The sequence below is a fragment of the Miniopterus natalensis genome, chromosome 2, assembly GCF_054644295.1.
Source record: "Miniopterus natalensis isolate mMinNat1 chromosome 2, mMinNat1.hap1, whole genome shotgun sequence".
In the NCBI taxonomy this organism is placed as follows: domain Eukaryota; kingdom Metazoa; phylum Chordata; class Mammalia; order Chiroptera; family Miniopteridae; genus Miniopterus; species Miniopterus natalensis.
Genome location: NC_142082.1, coordinates 161556067 through 161576031, shown reverse-complemented (window position 1 = coordinate 161576031; position 19965 = coordinate 161556067). Strand labels below are relative to the sequence as shown.

Sequence of the window (19965 nt, the reverse complement as noted above, 5' to 3'; positions counted from 1 at the left end):
AGGCCATAGGACTTCCACACACTGAAGTCTGGAGAGTGTGGGCATATATTTGAGAAAACTACCGCTTCAGTCACAAAGAAAATGGCATGTTCTATAGTTCCTCAAAAGATTCAAATTAACCTTAATTTATGTAAAATGTACTATAACCTTAATTTAATAACCCATTCCAGATTCCAGTAATCTCCACTGTTAAGTATTTTTCCCCTGTATGGCTTCAGGGGCACGTGGCATTTACGCATTTCTTCGTCTCTTCTTGGTCGATGAGAAGTTGGTAAGGAACTTACTAGAGTGGCAGCCTTTCCTGTCCTTGACTACTGATCATTCTTAAGCCTCTTTTCAATCGGTTTCCTTCATTTTATCCTTATGCTTAATTTTCAAACTGTCTCATCCTCTGACTCAGTGCTATTCTCGTTCGTAACAGAAGCTCGCGTTGGAGTGTTAGCCGGTGTGTTCAGATGTTTCTCTGGGGTATTTCGCTGACACCCCCCTGACAATTCTATGAATGGGCCTATGACTCTTACTTACAGATAAGTAAACTGAGGCTAGAGAGGTTGTGTAACTTGCCTAGGAATAAACAGCTGAGATGCAGCAGAACTGGGCAGACTTCAGCTCTAGACTCTTCACCATTAGGCTTCTCGACACGCCTCTAAAACCTCGGAGTTGGATCTAACCTCACCTAGTTTGGGAGAACTGTGTGGCTTTTTTTCTTTATAAAGTGATATGCGAAGAAGGTAAAAACCAGCAGATAGATGAACGCATCAATATTAGCAACATACGACTAATCTGCCATTAATGAGAGTTGGTGGAAGTAGGGCGACGCTTATGTGATGGAATAATGAGAAACACACAGTGAAATAATTTAAAAGACACTGTGCGTGGCCCAGCCAGGGTGGCTCAGTGGTTGCGTGTCGACCCATGAACCAGGAGATGGTGGTTTGATTCGTGGTCAGGGTACATGCCGGGGTTGCGGGCTCGATCCCCAGTAGGGGGCACGCAGGAGGCAGCTGATCAAAGCCTCGCTCTCATCCTTGATGTTTCTACCTCTCTCCCTCTTCCTTTGAAATCAATAAAAACATATTAAAAAAACAACACACCAGGTGACCTCTGTTCCAAAGATGATAATGGTTAGTTTAATAACTACCATTGACAAGATGTTTAAAGACAAAGCAAACTATCAGCTCAAGGTCAAGCAACATTTCCTTAAAATCAAGATTAAATTGATCTTTGGAAGGTGAGAATCATAAAATGATTAGGAATATGAGTCTTCAACTCAACCAGGACAAAATGGCAATTCCAACAGATGCCCCGCCTGCCAAAAAACATAAAAAATAGGAGGGCTGCTAGAAACGATACCGAAAAGAAGCACACGGATATATGCAGGGTGACAGCAGGAATTAAGATTTATAAAGCCATCTGGCCACCGCCTCCTGGCTTTCTGAAAAAGTATGTGTCCCACTCCTTTTTGTATGGAGTCTCGATGGCCACCATGTAGGACGCTCACGCATTCATACGGGGTTGCTTTCCAAGGTTCAAGGAACATTAACCCATTAACTCTGCCCACACCCATGATACATCGCAGCCCATTTTATAAATATACATACAGGTTCAAGTACTTTGATTTGTATCTAAAGTTTTGTTTAACTTTTTTTAATTTTTAAAAGTAAAGGCAGTTTGTACATACAAATCCCACTCTAACACATAGGAATGCATGCTCATCTTTTAGTTTTGAAGATTAATACTTAGCTCTTCTCGATGTGAAACTAAAATTAGTGAGCTAGGGTTAGGTTAGGGGTGAGAAACAAGTATAAACAGAACACTTATGTAACATCTAATCTCATCAAGGATGTGATTAAATAAAATGTTTTAAACAGCAATATGTCCTTGATGAATTTCTCTATATGCTGAATTTGGAAACATTTATGATAATTAGAGCAAATATTTTAAGTATTTTGTACTAGAAAGTAATTTAATGAAATAAAGCTCAACTTGACTTAAAAATAATGGAAAAATTCACCATTCAGACCTAGAATAACTGCTGTTTGCACTTCAAGAGTAGAAAATTGTCAGCTTTAGAAAAATCCACATCCTTGCCATTTTTATTACCTAAGCATTCAAAAAATATCAATTACATTGAATGCAGGATAGAGTTTAGAAAAATCTTTGACCAAGCTCTTACTCTGATTCATGCTATGTTGGCAGCCCTAGCTTATCAATATGGGCATTCTTTCATATTTCACATTGAAATATTATATGTAAAAACAGCTCATTAACTGTTTTAGCAGATGTATGTAGATGTGTGCACCTGAACTCAAATATACCTATGAATTAGCAACAGCCAAATGATAGAATCCTGAGGTCTATTTTTGATTCACGTTTCATAACTAGAAACCAAACAAGGTTCATGGGGCCAAATAAAAAGGCTCTAAAAAAACACTACCAGTAAACAATAAATGAAAAATAATCCCATTCAATTTTGCAGATGAGTTTTGTAATCCCAAAGGGAATTCAGTCCATAGTAGCTTAATTGAATAAACTTCACGGTGTTCTCAAATGGAAGTAGTCACTCCTAGTATCTGCAAAGAACTGGTTCTAGGACCCCTGTGGATACCAAAATCCACAGATGCTCAAGTCTCTTAAAGTGACGTAGAACAATGCATTCATTAGGCCTTTGGCACCCACAAATTCCCAAGGGTGGACTGAAAATACTGTTTTTAATCCTTAATTGGATGAATCCACAGATGTAAAACCCGCGGATATGAAGGGCGGACTGTATTACCACTTTCTTAGAGGACACTTAGAGAAGCATAGGGGCATTCTAGGTTGTAAAAGCAACAGGGGATACTACAGGCTCACAGAGCGGCTACTCTCACTTTAACCACACAAGCATCCTCGATGCTCCTCAAGCACATCAGACAAGTTCCTATCTCAGGCCTTCCTACTGGCTGTTCCCTGTGCCCAGAATGTCCTTCCGATGCAACCACTGGCTAGCTCCTTCCATTTCCTCAGGTCTTTACTCAAGGTACTATCTCAACAAGGCTTCCCAGTGCACCCTCCTTAGTGTCCAAGTCCTCTTTCCATTCTTGCCTTTCCCTCTCTCCCTCCTTCTGGCCCCACATATGCGTGTACACACACACATCTACACAAATTCTGCAAGCCTCTTATACTGCTTCCTCTATTTTTCCTGTAGTGTTTATCATCTCCTAATGTACTCAGTCCTTATTTTGTTAATAATCTACTTCCCTTAACTAGAGTATAAACTCTGAAAGAGGTGGAGGTATTTCTGTGTTTTATTCAGTGCAGTATCCAGGGCATTTCTAACTGACTAAATGGTTTCATTTTTAAACTGTTAAGAGAGATAGCAAAACATAAACACCAGTAGTACTCACTCATCAAGGATGTGCCGTGGAGGAAGGGATTCTTGTAGCTTAGAGTATATAGAGTAATATTTGTTGAATGGGAAAATGGGGCCTAAGCATTTTGCAAGGGATATTAGTTGTACCTCTGTTGACAGTTTAGCAATATCTGTGATAAGAGATGAAACAATGCAAAGAGCGTGAAAGTTACAGAGCTAACTATCTTGCTCTGCATCCAAACTATTAACTATGAAGCTTGAAGCTCAGCCTTTATAAGAGTACTGGCTTACAGAAGGATTTTTACAGAGCTTAAGTTTTACTTATTTATAACCTCTGTTCTTAAAATTTTTTCTAATCTCTCTTGATTATACATTTTTTCATTCTCTACGTTGGCTCCATGGGACATAATTAGGCTAAAACTCTTTAAATATTTTCCTTAGTTATTTAAAAACAATGGTGACTACATCAGTTGTAGAAAATATGCAAAATAACTTGTCTTTTTAAGTTCTTCCCAAAATTCCCAGACTGACTCCCTTCTTCTTTACATAGTAAAATATTAATAATTTTACATTTATATATTATATAAAATCAATTAGAAATGTAATATTCTAGCCCGGCCGGGCGTGGCTCAGTGGCTGAGCGTTGACCTAGGATCCAGGCGATCGGGGTTCAATTCCCGGTCAGGGCCCATGCCTGGGTTGCGGGCTCGATCAATGACTCTCTCATCATTGATGTTTCTCTCTCTCTCTCTCCCTCTCCTTTCCTCTCTCTGAAATCAATAAAGATGTATTTAAAAAAAAAAAAAAAAGACATGTAATATTCTACATTCGTTATTTATCGGAATAAAGTATTGGCACTCAAATATTTGTTAACTGACTAAACGGTTTCCTTTTTAAACTGTTAGAGATAGCAAAATATGTGATCATAAATATAAACACCAACAAGGACCCACTTATCAAGGACCTGCTGCAGAAGAAGGGGTTCTTGTTGCTCAGAACATTTCTCATCCTTTACTAATAAATGACCAGAGAAAATACTAGTTTATAAAATTTAAGGCAATTCAATAACTTATAATTATTTCTCTGTATCTCTCAAAGCACAAAGGATCCATCTCTCAGTGAATATTTCCATGCAATACTTACAGGTTTTAAAATTATGTTCACAGACTAGTTGAACTTCTCACCTGTAAAATACAAATAAGCCTGCCCGTTGAAACCAATCCTCCTGTTTAGTGTTAGAAGTTACGGCTGCTTTTCCTATTTGTCTCTCCGGCGGCTGCCCCCATCCAGCCAAGCAAAGGAACAGGTATAATCACTCATCTTATACAGTCTAACCTGAGCTGTTGTCAGAATATATTTTTACTGAGAAGTTGATAAACACAAAATAATCATCATGCTCAATGCCATCAGGTATTTTAAAGTGTAACAGTTTGAATCTGCTATTTTTGGTGAATTGTGAACAATTTCTTAAAGGATATTCCTTAAGAGATTTTGAAATCTTTTAAAAACAAGAAAAATAAAATAATTTCAAAAATTGTATGCATCTCTGTTAGAATTGCTATAAGAGAAATGTCATTATCCTAAAAGTTTTAGAAAATAAGAATGAGCTAACAAAGTTGAAAATTTATTTTCCCCTTGACGTTGCCTGTTGGGATCCGATGGCATAAATGAGATGGGAATTTATTTTTGTTCTGTGGTATTAAGATTACTATGAAATGTGAGCATCAGCGCATTTTATGAAGTTCTCTGCCCTCTTACTAGTCCTTGTCATATCTGATATTTTTGTTTACTAAAACGGATTTTCTGTTTTTATTAGTAGGATGGGTTTAATGTAGACAATGTGTTACTGCATTAGCAATAACAATTTTACTTAAATATGGCTTTGGTATACTCCTCTGCAAAGAATCTTTGAATTCCTAAGAGTCTTTTATTTTCCCAGTAGCCCAGTTGGAGAGTTTTTAAATATCAAATTGAATCATAACAACACATGCTGGTTAGAGTCTAACTTAATACATTCAGCTTCATGTTAATTTCCCAACTTCAAATCAGGGATCTGACTCTTCCAAGATGATTATTTATCTCAAGTGTGATTTCTGAAACACTAGTCAGCTCCACAGCTAGAGATTTTTGCATTACAAAAAAACTAACACTATGGAGGAAAAGAATTCAGCAAAAGAATTAGAGTCTTTACATAACTACAAAATAATATTTTTGAGGAGAAAAAGGTCTCTCGGGAAGTTTTGATAGCATAGGGCAGAGAGCAGAAATGGCATAGTGAACACAGGTGACTGATGCGTGTAGTCTGTCAATATAATAAATAGGTTTGATGAATGTAATAAAAGAGTAGGCTTCGGTTTTAGATCCCTCAGAGAAAAGTTATCCATTAATATCAATGATAAGGGACAAGACACCTTAATAAGCAAAAGAAATTGTTTTAAAGTAAGAAATGAAAATCTAACTGCCACATTTCTTGCTTCACAATGCGAACTTCCACCTCAAAATACATCTCTTATAAATACCCTGAAAAGGGAAATGTGTGGTTAACCATCAAAACACGTATGTTGCGATGGTAGAAACAAATAGAACAGACAGCACCAAACTCCACAGAAGCTAAGAAAAATAGAGCTGGGTGCTAAAGATCACAGGGGAATAAATTTAGGCATTCTGTAGTATTATAAAACTTGTCTTTCCTCTTAGAATGGTCAACGCCCTGCAAAAACAAGTCAGTGCTATCGTTCTCAATACTAAGCAATTAGCTGGCATCAAGTATCTGAATTTTATGTTTCAAAGCCTGCACACTGTAGTGCTCTGGTAAAAGTCAATTATGACAAAAGTTAACCATCCTGAGGCTGTACAGATTCTCATACCTGTGTGTGCTGCTTGCCTAGATACACCTACCCCACTGTAAATGCTTATCAAGGGGAAATTCCACAGACCAGCGGGGAGTGCTCACTTATGTAAACTGACTTAGATAATTATAACAAGAGGAAAATGCGTTTTAAAAGAAACGGCTACTGCAAATGCTGTTTTTGAAAAATACCTTATCCACTGAACAGAACGTTATTTTATTTTTACTTCCCTCATTTTCAAGATTTTGTCCTGCACTTACAATTCATATATTTTAACATTTATTGATAAAAGTGAGACATGTTAGGTAATTTTTTTTGAAAGATAGAATGAGGTTGCAGGATATGATTTTGAATAATAGAAGGCATTCTCGTAGGAAATGGAAAATATTTTCAAACCAAATACCAAAATAAGATTCCAGTGCCTCACAGTGTAATGATGAAAATATAATGGTTGTTTAGGTTGGCGCAATTCTTCTTTTAGGCTATATAATTTTTATGTGAGGCAGAAAACTGAACTACATAATACATTTCTAGTTCTACAAGGCACAGATTCATCAAAAACATTTACAAAATTACTACTTTCAGCATATTTAAAAAATGAGATTCCTTAATAAATTATGTTTATGCAGCCAAAACACAGCATTAAAATTTATTATTAGTCATTTAATGGAAGTTAATGGTGAGTTTATAAATGAAGTGCTGGCTTACTTTGATATACTCTAAGAGCAACCAAAAATAGATATTCTTTTCCGGAGTTCTATGTATTTATAAAGTGCAAAATAAGCAATTTTAGCAATTCTCAAATGTAGGTCTTCCAGATGCATTTAATCCTAAGTATACTTGTAGAAACGGAATATTTTTCTGCTAAGTCAGGTATGTCTAACTTATCCATCTTATGTGTAAAAACTATCCTGACTGAAGTATTCCATGCTTTATAAAAAGATAAAAAAACGCTAAAGATATAGAAATATTATGAAGTATTTTTGTATTTTTAATATTCTTGGCTGGGGCGGAGGTGGACTTTTCAGCGAAAATATCTCAAGTCTGTCAAATAAACCAAAACAAAAAGTCACACAACCAAAACAACTATATTAAATAATCACTCACTGAAAATGGATGAATCACAGAATTAAGGACAGAAAGAAAAATTTACAAATAAGAAATTATCTGTGTAGATAAAATATTTTAAAGAGGTTATTGCAAAAAAGTTGACATTGAGGGGCACTCTCCCAAAGTATTTTACAAAACAAATTATCACTCCTGATTTTTACTGGTCCATGAACAGTATAGAGTCTAAAATATTTAAAACAGAATTTAATAATGCTTCACTATAACAAACAGAAAAATGGACTTAAAATGACAACTTTTTATAAAGCAATAAATAAGGTAAGATAATTTGCAAGAAATATAAGTGTTTTTTAGCAGACAATAGAGTCTAATACACTCATATGTCAAAATATTTCCTAATACTAAGATTAGCTTAAACATTTAAATACGGTAAAAGTTAGGGCTATAATAAAGTGTTAAGAAAGTTTCAATGAAGCCTGTAGAAAAGGAAAACGCTTATTTGGAAGGAGTTCTATTCCATATAAAAGATTAAATTTTTAGAATTATGAATAAAAGCTATTTTTCAAATAACATATTTTCAACTGCCCAATATTAAAAAGATGACAATGAAGGGGAAAAAATGAACACCTTATTCAACATTAAAAAATCGTGCAGTAAACTGTCAGATAAAGTAATATTAACAACATACTCATGTTTTCTTTTAAAGCCTCAATTATTCACTAATATTAATTTAACTTTATGTAAAAATTTAGAGGCATCAGGTTTGATCAGTGTGAAATAAAGTTATAGCTACATTAATGCTATATGTAGCATTTGATTTTTATTTTCTATTTTAAAGTTATTATATCATTATGTTAAAGCACTAATTTGTAGTAAGCACAGCAACTTCAAATCCTTTTTGTTAATTGGCAACTCTGGTGGAGCATAAAGCATTGCTCTTTCTCTGTAGTTTCATTTTAAAGAAACCATCCTCGTATATAAAAATAGAAAATTGAATTAAAATTTATATCAGACACTTTCAGCTTCTGACATCAGAAGAGCTATAAGTAGCTCCTATGGAACATACCACAGCAAAGAGCTGTGGATACCTTCCCTGGTAAGACACCATTCATAGAGATACAAGACACAGCCTGTATCAACTTAATGTATAAAATGTACCACAAGTAAGAAGTTTTAGGCTTAGCAAAAAAACAAGCAAAAATTACCCCAAAACCTGAGTGATAAATTCTGACATTCTTTACTGCCTCCAAGTTGAAAAGTATTTTGTTATTTCTCCTGGTTCTGACTTCTTAACACTTGCCATGAGATCTTAATTTTAAAACTCTAATTATACATTAACTACTGTATTCATATTTTCCAAACTGAAATAAAGATGATAGTTTGGCAGTGATTAGAGTCCTGCAAATACCATTACTAAAACTTTGCTGTTTTTATACAATAATTGTTCATCTTTTAGGCAGTCTATTAATTTTAAGCTCTAGTTCAAGGTATAAAGATGCTTCCATTCTAATTGGCCATAGCTCATCTTTTAATAATATAAAGTTATAAATGTGTTGGATACATTTTTAACAGTTAACTTTCTACGTCTTGGTATATAAATTCTGATGGGCAGATTGGCTTCATAGTTTAAGTCAGAAAGCCTGTTAATAGAGGGAGTTTTTGAAAGTCAATCCTTCTGTTTCTTTAAGTGATGAATGAAGGTGGGGGGCAATCCTACAAACTGGCAAATTCTCTCTCATCAGATCCGTGCATTTTATATTCTGCAGAAGGATAAACTACATTATACCAGCCCCGTTATGGAGAGGGAACTGCTCAGATTTGAAACTCAGCACATAAACTGTAAAATCTTTTCTTTTTCTTAAATATAGCTAATTGTGCCACAAAGGAGAAAAAAAAAATCCGAGAGAAATAAAATTGACCACAATCATAGTTTTGATAACCCATAGGAAAACATGATTTAAATTCTTATATTCATCATCCAAGAAACTTGTAAAAACAGGTAATCACTATCATTGCTCCAACTATGGCAAAATAAAATGTTAGAGCTTCAAGAATCACTGTTCATAATTAAAAATGTTTTTTTGTTGTTGTTTTGGTGGTTGTTTTTTTGGAAGAAGGAGTTTTTAGAAAGTTAAATACAATTGTCAAAAATATGTCACTCTTTTATAGATATGAAAAAATTATCTTGCCCAGGATAAACCTATAACAAATAATTTACTAGTATAGGTAAACTATGTTTTCTTTATCATTTTCCATATTCTTACTTAGATGCCCAGTGACTTAGAGAAATACAAACCTGTAAGAAACTTATATAACATCCAAAAGCCAAAAACCAAACCAAACCATTTTTAACTAAATGGTTAAGCACTGACTATGCAAAATGCAGAAAAGAAATATGAACAACTAGAAGAGAAACAGCCACAGAATACTACTTGTTCACTGATCATATTGCAGATTTTGTATAATTATTAAACGATTAGATAGTAACAATTTTAGGGACACCTCCCTTTTTCAGTCAGTTATTTCACCCATTACCTAAAATTATGCCTTTCATGCAGCAGGCATTCAATAAACATTTTGAATGACTATTTATACACATTCAAAAGAAATTAACTTGTAAATAGTATTTGCTTGATTGTATCTGCCCATCTGATATATAGAATCAGACTATTTTAATGTGCCAATCAGAGACATGCTGTTGAACATCCACACAATCTCACAGAGCTACATGCTTTCCACATAAAACTAAATAGCACATCTGTGGCAGAATCTATAATACATAAGGCAGTGTTTTTACTCACATACCAATTTCTCATTTCACGTCTGCAATTTTCAAGTGTTGATGAATTACTAGTTGCCAAAGAAGTCACATTATATACAACAAACCTTCAGTTTAAATAAGGGATAAGCTTGCTGTTAACAACTTAGTTTGAAATGTTAACAACCTTTAGGCTGTTAACATAACAACTAGCCATTAATGAGGTAATGACCAATTTAAAAGGAAATTGCACTCTGAGAAATGAATATATTGGCCATCAGGACCAGGGTTTATATTTGAAAGATATAAATTTCTAAAAATTGGTTAACAAGCATTAAAAGTTTGAGCCTCTCAGAAATTAACTAACTTATATCACAAAGAGCAACATATGGACACTTTTGGAGATAGATAAGAATTTCTGATACGAAAACTTTTTTGAAAATTCCCTTCTACAAAACAAATACTTGGGATATCAAATAGCAATTGAATATCATATTTTATTACCATAAGGAAGAATGAAACAGAACAAGCCCAGGGTTACTTTCTCGCTCGCGATTATATTGACAACTGCAAAACAGCTTCACTCACGACAGAGGTATTTCATTGGCAAATTCACATTTTTTGATTTTAAGTAAAATCCAGGTATTTTCAAAGAATTTCTTTAAATTTAACTTAATTCTGTCTTTATTGCTTATTAGGACACCTTAACCTTGCCAAACTATATAAACTTCTTGTTTTGCAATTGTTGCTACATAAATCCATTTGAGATACTGCAGTTGTAAACAAAAGTAAAAGCCAAAAAGAGTTAAAAAAAAAGCATGACTTATTGGTCGGTGAAGTTAAAGCAAAACTAGGAAGCAAATGTTAAGTCAGTAAAAGGAAAACAAATGCTCTATGTAGAAATGAGGCTCTGATTCACAATGAGCGGAGGAGGAATTTTTATTTCAAAGGGGGGAGTTCAAAGACTGCAGTTCTAAAAGAATTCATGCAATAAGTTAATTCTGATCAGTTGTGCCACCACAACGAGGGAAATCCTCGCTGTAGAGTCACTTCTCATTGCTGGCACCTTGCATGTATTTTGAGCACAAGAACGCAGAGGAGTAACAAGTGGTCATAATTAGTCAAGAGGCTGTCAGATGAGGCTAATGCTAGAATTTGAAAAACAGTACTGGATTCACCCTCTTGTGAGTACTATTAATCAAACTATATTTTTATACATCAAGATGAAATTGGACTGAAAAACAACTGAATTATATATTAGAAACACTAAATTTCCTAGAAGGTACTTCTCCAAATGACCAAGATGGTTAAGGAGTTACTGCCAATTGATAAATTTTGAGTCATAAGGGGGGAAAAATTCAAAAGAAATCTCTTAATGTTAGACTAGAAAAATGATTAATTATATCAAACATGAAACCCAAATGATGGCATATATCATTTCTCTAATTTGATAGCTCTTACTTTATTAATGTAAGTAATTTGCAGCTGACTCAGGTCACAAAGTTCCCTGGAAAGCAAAATACTTTTTCTTAAATAGAAGTTCATGTGTTGAGTACTTAATGCTGGGAAACAAGTTTAGTCAGCTTCGTGGCTTCATACGTGAGAACATCTGCCCTGTCCTGACACTGTTCAGATGTTTGCAGTGAGGACAGTGGCTGTCATAGCCCCACAATCATGGGGATCTTTACTTTGTTAATTCCCACACAGCTACTGGCAAGTCTGAGGCTGTTAATGCTCAGTGATATCTCACGATGATCACTGGGAATGCCATGGGGCAAAGATGTATTCACAACTTGGGAAAGTTTCAAAATTGGATAATAAATATACTAATAAATATAAGTTGAGAATTTCAAATAGATTTTCTCTGACAAATCTGAAACAGAAAGATAGTTGAATATTTTGTGTTATGGCTGCTCAGCCCATCTTGTCGCTTACAGTCTAATAAAAAACTGATATGCTGATTTCTCCCAAATATGTCCTTGACATGAACTGGCAGTTTCAATACAGGCAGTGGAATAACCTATCCCTAAATATGAGAAGCCAGGCAAGCCAAATTGAAACACTTTAAATATTGGCCACTGGGTAAGCAATAATTTGCTTAAGAGGCACCTGCAACATTTTGACAGGTCAACATCTTTCAGAAATATAGGCTGGTAGTAAGGAAATCAAACAAACAAACAAACAAAAACAAAAACAAAAACACTTACAAAAGTATTTTAAAAGGAATCTAGTCATCACTGGTGTGCAAAGATCATTCCTACCTCAGATAGTCTCTGCGACAAAGGATAAGATTAGCTTTAGTGTACAGGGTGGAGCCCACCTCTCCCAAACGACAGTCACAGCAGGCACACTTCAGGCAGTCTTCATGCCAGTACTTGTCCAGGGCCTTTAGAAGATACCGGTCCTTGATCTTTCGGTTGCAGCCAGCACAACCTTTCGGCTTGGTGTCTGGCTGGACTGAGAGCATTTGTATACCTAAAAGAAGACAACAAAAAAGAGAACTGGGACTACAAGAAAGAACTGAAAGATGTCGAAAGACCTCAAACAAGTTAAATATTTCATATGGCCTTGTTCAAGCAGGGTGAGTCTTTCTTTAGGGCCACAGTAAAATCAAACTAAATTCTGGAAACAGAAAGGCTCAAACTTTATAAAGTTCTTATTAAATCATTTCTAAAGTCACACAAATAAAGCAGTGAAGGTAGTGAATTCATGTTGTACGCAGTAAAATGCCATTATGTACATACGCAAAGTTCAATAACATTAAATAATTTTATAGTGCTGCCATTCTCTACATAGAGCAGTTCCTTTAGGGATAAAATGTGAGTAAATGGCTAGCAATCTCAAAAGAAAGCTATTTAACACACTAGTCCATGCAAACTATAGGAGTCAAAATTGAGGGCTTTTAATTGATTAAAAATTGTACTTAATATGTGCCTGATGACAGGACAGTGCACCCTTATAGGATTACACTATCCTTACTTAGCAGTCAAGATGCTTATAGTTAAGTACACAGTACCATCACCCCAAAAGTTTACTAATCCTATATTACTTGTTTGCATCCAAATACTTCCTTTTGTGCCTCTGATATTTCAAAGTATTCATTATGTTAAAATTAAAAAATGTATTTAATAGAGGCATCATTCAGTGCCTCTATTAATGGCAGATTACCTAACTATATACTACTACATACTCTCATAAAAGCTAAAGATATGACTATATAATTTATTTCCTTTCACATGCACTTATTTATATTTTAGAAGAAAAAAACAACAGAAGGTAAAGTCTAAATATACATAAAATTATGCATATATAGATAAATGTATTATGTACAGTATGTATATTACATAATGCTATAATAGACATAGGGACATTTCTATATTTTGGCAATATATATACCCATCATAATTAAGGAGTCTAGCTGGGTTCTATGGATTTTACAACTTGACTGAAATTTGAAAGAATATTCGCTCAAGTAAATCTTTTCTAATTGTCAAACACCCAGCTTTAAAAAAAACAATGCTGGACCAACTATTCAGAGCTTCATATTTATTAGATAACTTATTTTAAACACTGTAAAATACCATCAACATCCATCAATTCCAAACTCCCTCATTTTACAAATTATGATACGGAGGCCTAAGAGAGGTTAAGGGATTCGCTCAAAGCTGAACAACAGTTAAACACTAGACTTGGTGGCCCTCCTACAGTCCCGAGGTCCCCCTGCTTCCTCTCCTAGGCATAAAGTTTTAAACTTGGACACAGAAGGATACCAAACACCAAATATGCATGCACTTGAAACAGTCTCAAGAAAAGAAATGCCAAGCTCTAATCTTGAGCATTTTCTGTGTGCTTCCCTCTTACAAAATAGTTAAACCTTCTTCAGTTTCCTCTGATGCCTTCTTCTGAAGACTGCCTCTATTTCCTTCACTGTCGTTTTCTTTTGTAAATCACACTGATTAGGAGACATCAAGGCACCATACCCTCTCAGATGGATAACTTTCCCAGCTACAAACAATACATGAATTGCACATAACACTGTTCTGATGTTGAACTTCCGTTAGAAAATAACTTGTCTGGTTAGAGTCATGGAGTAGGCAATGGCACGGAAGAAAGCAGGGTGGCTGTTCTTTCTGCATGATCTGCATAGCTGTGGTCTCCGGAGCTGCAAACTAGCAGCTGGGTTTGCACAGAAGAGCAGGTGGTATTCCTATAGCCTGCTTTCTGTTCCTTTTCTTTGAAGGAGCTAAGGGTCTAGTGTAGATTAATCATAACCCTTGATAGCTCTGCTAAATCTCACTCTCTAGAACTTCTAACAAATGAAGTTTCTTTGATCAGAACTACTTGCTGTCTTCTAGCAAGGTTCCACAAGGAATGAATCCCATTAATTATAGTACAGATCTTACCCTAGTGCCTCTTAACCATATACCTAGGGGGAGGGAGAAATTTTGATTTACTGAGTGACATTCTGGATTTCATTACTGAAAACATCTAGAGATACGTTATGAGTGGCTATTCTAATTATCCAATTTATAGGCTATTATTTTTTATATCACAAAGCTCAATTTATTTTGTAAAAATACCTCTTAGTTGTAGCTAAGCTGTATTTCTGAGTTGTGTTACTACCATCAAGCCTGGAAGGTCAGCTATCTTTATTCAAAATGCTTTGAAACCAAGACAGGGAATACCAACATTTGGCATAAGCAGCACTGCCCTGCTTGTCTTCACAAAATGTTTTTGTTGTGTTGACATTTTAATTTAGCACTCAGAGGCCAATTAATATTTGAAACTCTTGCATTCTGTTTGGCCTTGGGCGTAAAAGGAATTTGATATTTTACACTCCATTCCGGTGCCTTCTTTCAGAGCACATCCTCACACTTCTCTTGAAAAGGAAATCTTTTCAATCCTATGTAACTTTACCAGCTGTAGAAAAATAACTATTTTGTAGTCACCACTCTGCCATGAACCTAAAAGGCATAAAGCAGTCAGCAGCCTCCCCTCACTATCCAGAGAACAGGTCTGGGTAGAGTTATGGGTTTGGAGCTGAGAAACACTGCACAAGTTGCTCATAGCACATCAGGACTCATAACTAGTTTAAGATTGGCATGTAAATTGTTCTGAGGGAAATTCTTATTGCCTCTGAGACCCTGCCATTCTGAGTTATTTGACAGTTTAAGGGAAATCATAATTAAAAAAAAGACATAAATAATAGCCTGTGCAGTGTGGTGTGCAGAAATAAGTAGAACCATTTCATTTAAACTCTGGTGAGCTTTTAATTGCCTGGATTGCATTGTGAGGCGGTCTAACGGTTGATTGCCTCCATTATGTTCCCTTGTTCTGTGCCATTCATCCGCGCAGCCTCAGCTTCAGTAGTTAACACAACAAAGTAACCACAACTCCACAACACACAGGGGTTTAAAAAAAATAATCATAATAAAAGATTTGCAGCACTTAGACACAGTCTTTTATATTTCTGGACTAACTACACATAGTGAATGGAAAACATTTTGTCCCCGTCGGAAGACTCCGAGAGAACAATTTGGGAGAAGGAATTGTTAGAGGGAATGCATAAAGGGGGTTGGCAGAGATGAGGTGCCTCAGGAAGATGCTAAAATGGGAATGCAGGTTCTGCAGCTGGGAGCAGTGACACAGATTAAAAGAATTTGGCCAACATGGCCATTCGATTGCCAAGAGGTACCAAACAAAAGATTTTCTCTCCTCCTGCCCATCCTGATCCTCTCCCAGCCCCCAGCCCCGACTGGAGAACTGGATTGGGCCTAAAAGCTTGTTTCTCTCTGTTCACTGGCCCAGAGCATCCCTACAGGCTGCAGCCCCCTAAGGGACAACAATGCAAATAGATGTCCCCAGATCTCAGGCACTGGAGCTGCTTAACTCTGTTCTGCCCCTTCAACTCCCAACCCCCCCCCATCTTTCCACCACCCCCTCCCCTTTTTGAGCAATGGAGCTGGGAACCAATTTGATTCCCTTTTTCTCCAATGCAGCTGCAAGGCTCAGAGATACTGACATTTTTCCACTCTTATCAGTTTAATTACAGTTACCATGGCAGCAAAGTGCTAGTGCTTGGCAAAGGCCAACAAGAGATTTGCAAGACTGAGTTCAATTTTGATGCAGCTCACATGCAAAATAAAAAAAAAAAAAAATAAGAAACATACATACACTCTAACAAAGAATCCCTGGCGGAGTTATGCTCCAGCCTTTTGTGGTTGTGTCTTTGCATCCACACAGGGATGGTTTGCAAAGAATGTAGCAGTATTTGTTGCACCTAGCCGGATTAATTGGTTTAAGCAGCAGTCTTTCAAAGCAGTTACAACAATAATATTTTGGATCTTTTAGAAAGACACAAAAGCAGCGGAAGAGCAGGGAGGCTTTTGAGCAGCCAAGAGTGCCGAGCGCCGGCTAAGTGCATCCATGATAGATTGTAACCTTACCAAAACTTTTCTCCTTTTTCTGCATGAGTTGATTTAGGCGTGCCTGAGTTGCAGCGGCTTCGCATTGAGGACCGAGCTCAAAGGTAGGCGCGGAAAGGGGTCTCCTTATTTAGCTCAAGTGCGGACCTGGTGCGCAGCCTACCCCGCTGAGGACCGACTATTGTGAAGCCACTTTGGGAGCGGGTCGGAGTGGCGGCAGGGGGTGGGGGAAGGGACGAGTGCGGCCAGACGAGACGCGGCGCACACTCAGCCCCTCGCAGCGTGGCGGTGTGCAAAATGATGGCGAATGACAAAGCCACATGCTTCCCTAACTCTGCCCGTAATCCTAAAATCCCAGCGGCCCCTTTTAGCTTCGTGGTAACAAATGGATTTGATTAAACTGTCACATGCAGCGTTAGCATAGCATATCATGTTCAATATGAAAAAGATCATAAATCTGAGTTGTATTTCATAACAGCTATCTGGGAAGTGCCCCGTACAAATGTGCTGCATCAGTTTGCATCTGAACCTATTAGGACATAGGCACCTGGTTCCCCGGAATCTCGCTCTTCTGGCCACTTCTCCCCAACAACCCCTCCTGCCCAAAGAGTCACTTTTCCATCTTGTAGGGAACACACTGTGTCATGGCAGAGTGGGGAGAGGAAGAAGTGTCCACAAGAACCAAAAGGTTGCAATTGCAACTCTTGGAGGTGGGGGTTCGTGAATTCCAGCAAGTAAGGAGAAGAGGGCTCCGGAACCCATCTAGGACCGACTTCCTCGCCTGTGGTCGGGACAGAGCAAACATGTCCTAACGCCAAACTCTCCCTGCCACTCTGTCCCCGGGAGTCAGGGGTGTGGAAACGCTGCAATTCAGCATGAACTTTGCCTATTAGCCACTCGAGTCGTACTTGCAACGTTCCGCGCCGCAGCCGCTCTCCCTCCTTCCACCTACATCTTCCGCTTGCATTTCATGTCTCATCATAAAAATAATGAAGCCTCGCATGATTTAAACAAAACCGTCTCGGCAGAGCTGCAGCCCGAGCGAAAGTTGCAGTGCGGAGCTGGGCTGCAGCTCCAGTTTATGCCTCATTAGGAGGCTCGGGTTAGGAAAAAAAAAAAAAAATACCACATCCGCACACGCACGCGCGCACCCGCAGACACACACACACCGCAAATAAGCCGACGCGTGTGGACACAGTTGCTGCACTTACCTTCTCAATTAAGCGATACAGGGGGAGGCGGTTCAGAAAGCACAGTGGCTGCTTTGTAGCGCTTCTCCTTGGGAAAGGTCAAAAAGAAGCATTGTTTGAAAAAAAAAAAAAAGAGGGGGAGGGAATCTCTATTTTTTTTTAAGTTTAAAATAATGAGGTCCTCAAGGATCCGCCAAGTAATGGTGTTGACCGCATCTGAGCCACAGGTGTCCTCCTTTTAGGCAACTGCTGTCCGAGGCTCTCTCTCTCCGTCCTGGCTCAAGACAACTTACCCCAGCAGCACGCAAGGAGCCGAGCTGAAGGAAGCCCCGGCTCTCAGCTGCAAAATGCAATCCCTTCCCAGCCAGACATAATACAGCCAAAGAAAAGGTCACTCAGTTATTACTGAGCCGGCGGAGCCCAGGCAGCGCTTGTCAAGACCACAGAGAAGCAGCTCCCTTCCGATTTAAGACTATTTACCTCTCGCCCCCACCCTCCCCTCCCCTCCCCTCCGCTCCTGCCCTCCCTCCCCCCGCTCGCTCGCTCGCTCTCCGGTGCCTGCTCTGCAGCTCAGTCAAGTACAGCCGCCCTCGGAAAGTGCAAAGCAGCCGCGAGACAGATCGGGCTTTGTTGCTAATTTCCCAGGGTGAAAATTTACAAGCCTGCGAGTGCAGTCAGCACAACCACATGCATATGCTACTCACAAACGCTGGGGACGACCCTGCGCGCACAAAAGTGACCTCCGCAGGAGGCGACTCGGGAAGGACCCTGCCTCCTGGACCCGTCCAGAAGAAGTCCTGCGAACCGGGCTCCGGGGGGCAAGAGCAGGGTTCCTAAAATAACCCGGGCATTTTGGAGTAGGTGGCCGCGTTTAAAGCAAACTGCCTCCCAAAGCCATTGCTGAAGCCGCCAATTATGGAAATTAAAAATAAAAGCAAAGGAATGAAACTGCTACCGGGAGGCGGTGGGGAAGCACACGACCCTCCCCTTTCAGAAAGGTCGGGGGCTGGCTGCGGCCGCCCGGGCTCTGACTTCCGCTAAGGAACTCTCTCAAGTCGCGGCTCCGCGGGGCAGGTCTGCCACACAAGTGGACCCAGCAGATGCCACACTCCCCTGCCCCCTGAATCCAATGGCCCAGGAACCAACGGAACTTGTTCCCCACTGACCCACGCTCGCCCCCCTCCCATGCCCCACTTAAACACTCCCTGAAATTACCTGAATTTCTTACCATTTAAAATGTACATGTCAGAATGGAAAACACCCAAGAACGCCCGTAAACACGTTTTCAGGACTGCCTTGGCCAAAGGGCCCTTGAGTGTCTTCACCGTCATTCCCTCCTTCACAGGCTTGTTTTAGAGGCCTGGTCAGATGATTTTTTTTTTCCCCCCCTGAAACTGGTCCCATCCTCTCCAGCCTCCTCTCCTCTTAACTTTACATTTGTAAAGGCCACTAGTAGCTTTAAAGTATCTTATTATTTCTCTAAGTTTTTAAAATTCAAAGCCCTCTTCTCTTTTTGGCAACTGTCTTAGCATCCTGACCAGATTTTCTAAAGCCCTGTCAAAGGTCAAGCTTAAAAATAGTCCAGATTTGAATGACACTGGCTGAGATGTTTTAAGGGCCAAGAAAGAGTCAGTTGTTGAACTCCAAAAAAACTTTTTTATTCTCAGCACCATCAGTTTTAACCTAGTTCTAGTTGGGGGGGGGGGGGAATTAAAGCACCCCCTCCCCCATGAATATTTAGGCTAAATTATGCCTCTCCTCCTAGAGAATAATGGTACAACATTGATAACTTATTTTTTTATCCCTTCCCCTTTTTAATAAGCTCATAATAAAATAGTATGTGGCTTGCTTTCCTCTCCTTTTAAAAGGCAACAAAACTCAGAACTAACCTGAAAAATAACGAAAGTCACAGACGGCGGATTAGTAAGAACCCCTTCAGTTGATTTGCTCTGGACATAGGCTGATTTCTTAAGTTTGGCTTTTCTGGCCCGTCTAAGCAGGCACACATGCACCTCACCCATCCGCACGGCTCCCGCTGTTGTACCCCACCTCTCTGCTCCAGCCACTCTGAAAACACCCCAGTGTCTGTGTGTGTGTGTGTGTGTGTGTGTGTGTCTCATGCGTGCTCTCTCTCAGCCAATGCACTGAGAAGAAGGAAAGAGGGAGGGAGGGAGAAGTATGTGTGGGGAAAGGGAGAAATAAAATCAAAACAAATGGTACAGCTAATGAGGACAATTAAATTAATTATGTTCAAGGAGATGAGATTTTTTTCCCTCCAACTGTATGATCTGTTACCCCTCGCTGGCAACTGCTGCTCTGTAAT

At 38.5% G+C, this 19965-nt stretch overlaps 1 protein-coding gene across 2 annotated transcripts in view; it reads right to left on the bottom strand.

Annotated features, from left to right (window-relative positions):
• The window catches only part of LMO3 (LIM domain only 3), a 58335-nt gene that overhangs the window by 36871 nt on the left and 1499 nt on the right, over positions 1 to 19965 (bottom strand). Inside the window, exons 1-3 of one of the 2 annotated variants that reach the window (XM_016197423.2) lie at positions 17936 to 18087; positions 17664 to 17730; positions 12289 to 12502 (exon numbers count right to left, since the gene is read on the bottom strand). In XM_016197423.2, coding sequence (XP_016052909.1) covers positions 12289 to 12494 — 206 coding nt within the window. In that variant the 5' untranslated portion in view covers positions 12495 to 12502; positions 17664 to 17730; positions 17936 to 18087. Of the gene's footprint in view, positions 1 to 12288; positions 12503 to 17663; positions 17731 to 17935; positions 18088 to 19965 lie in introns of those variants that run through there. The other variant, XM_016197424.2, reaches the window with a different exon arrangement.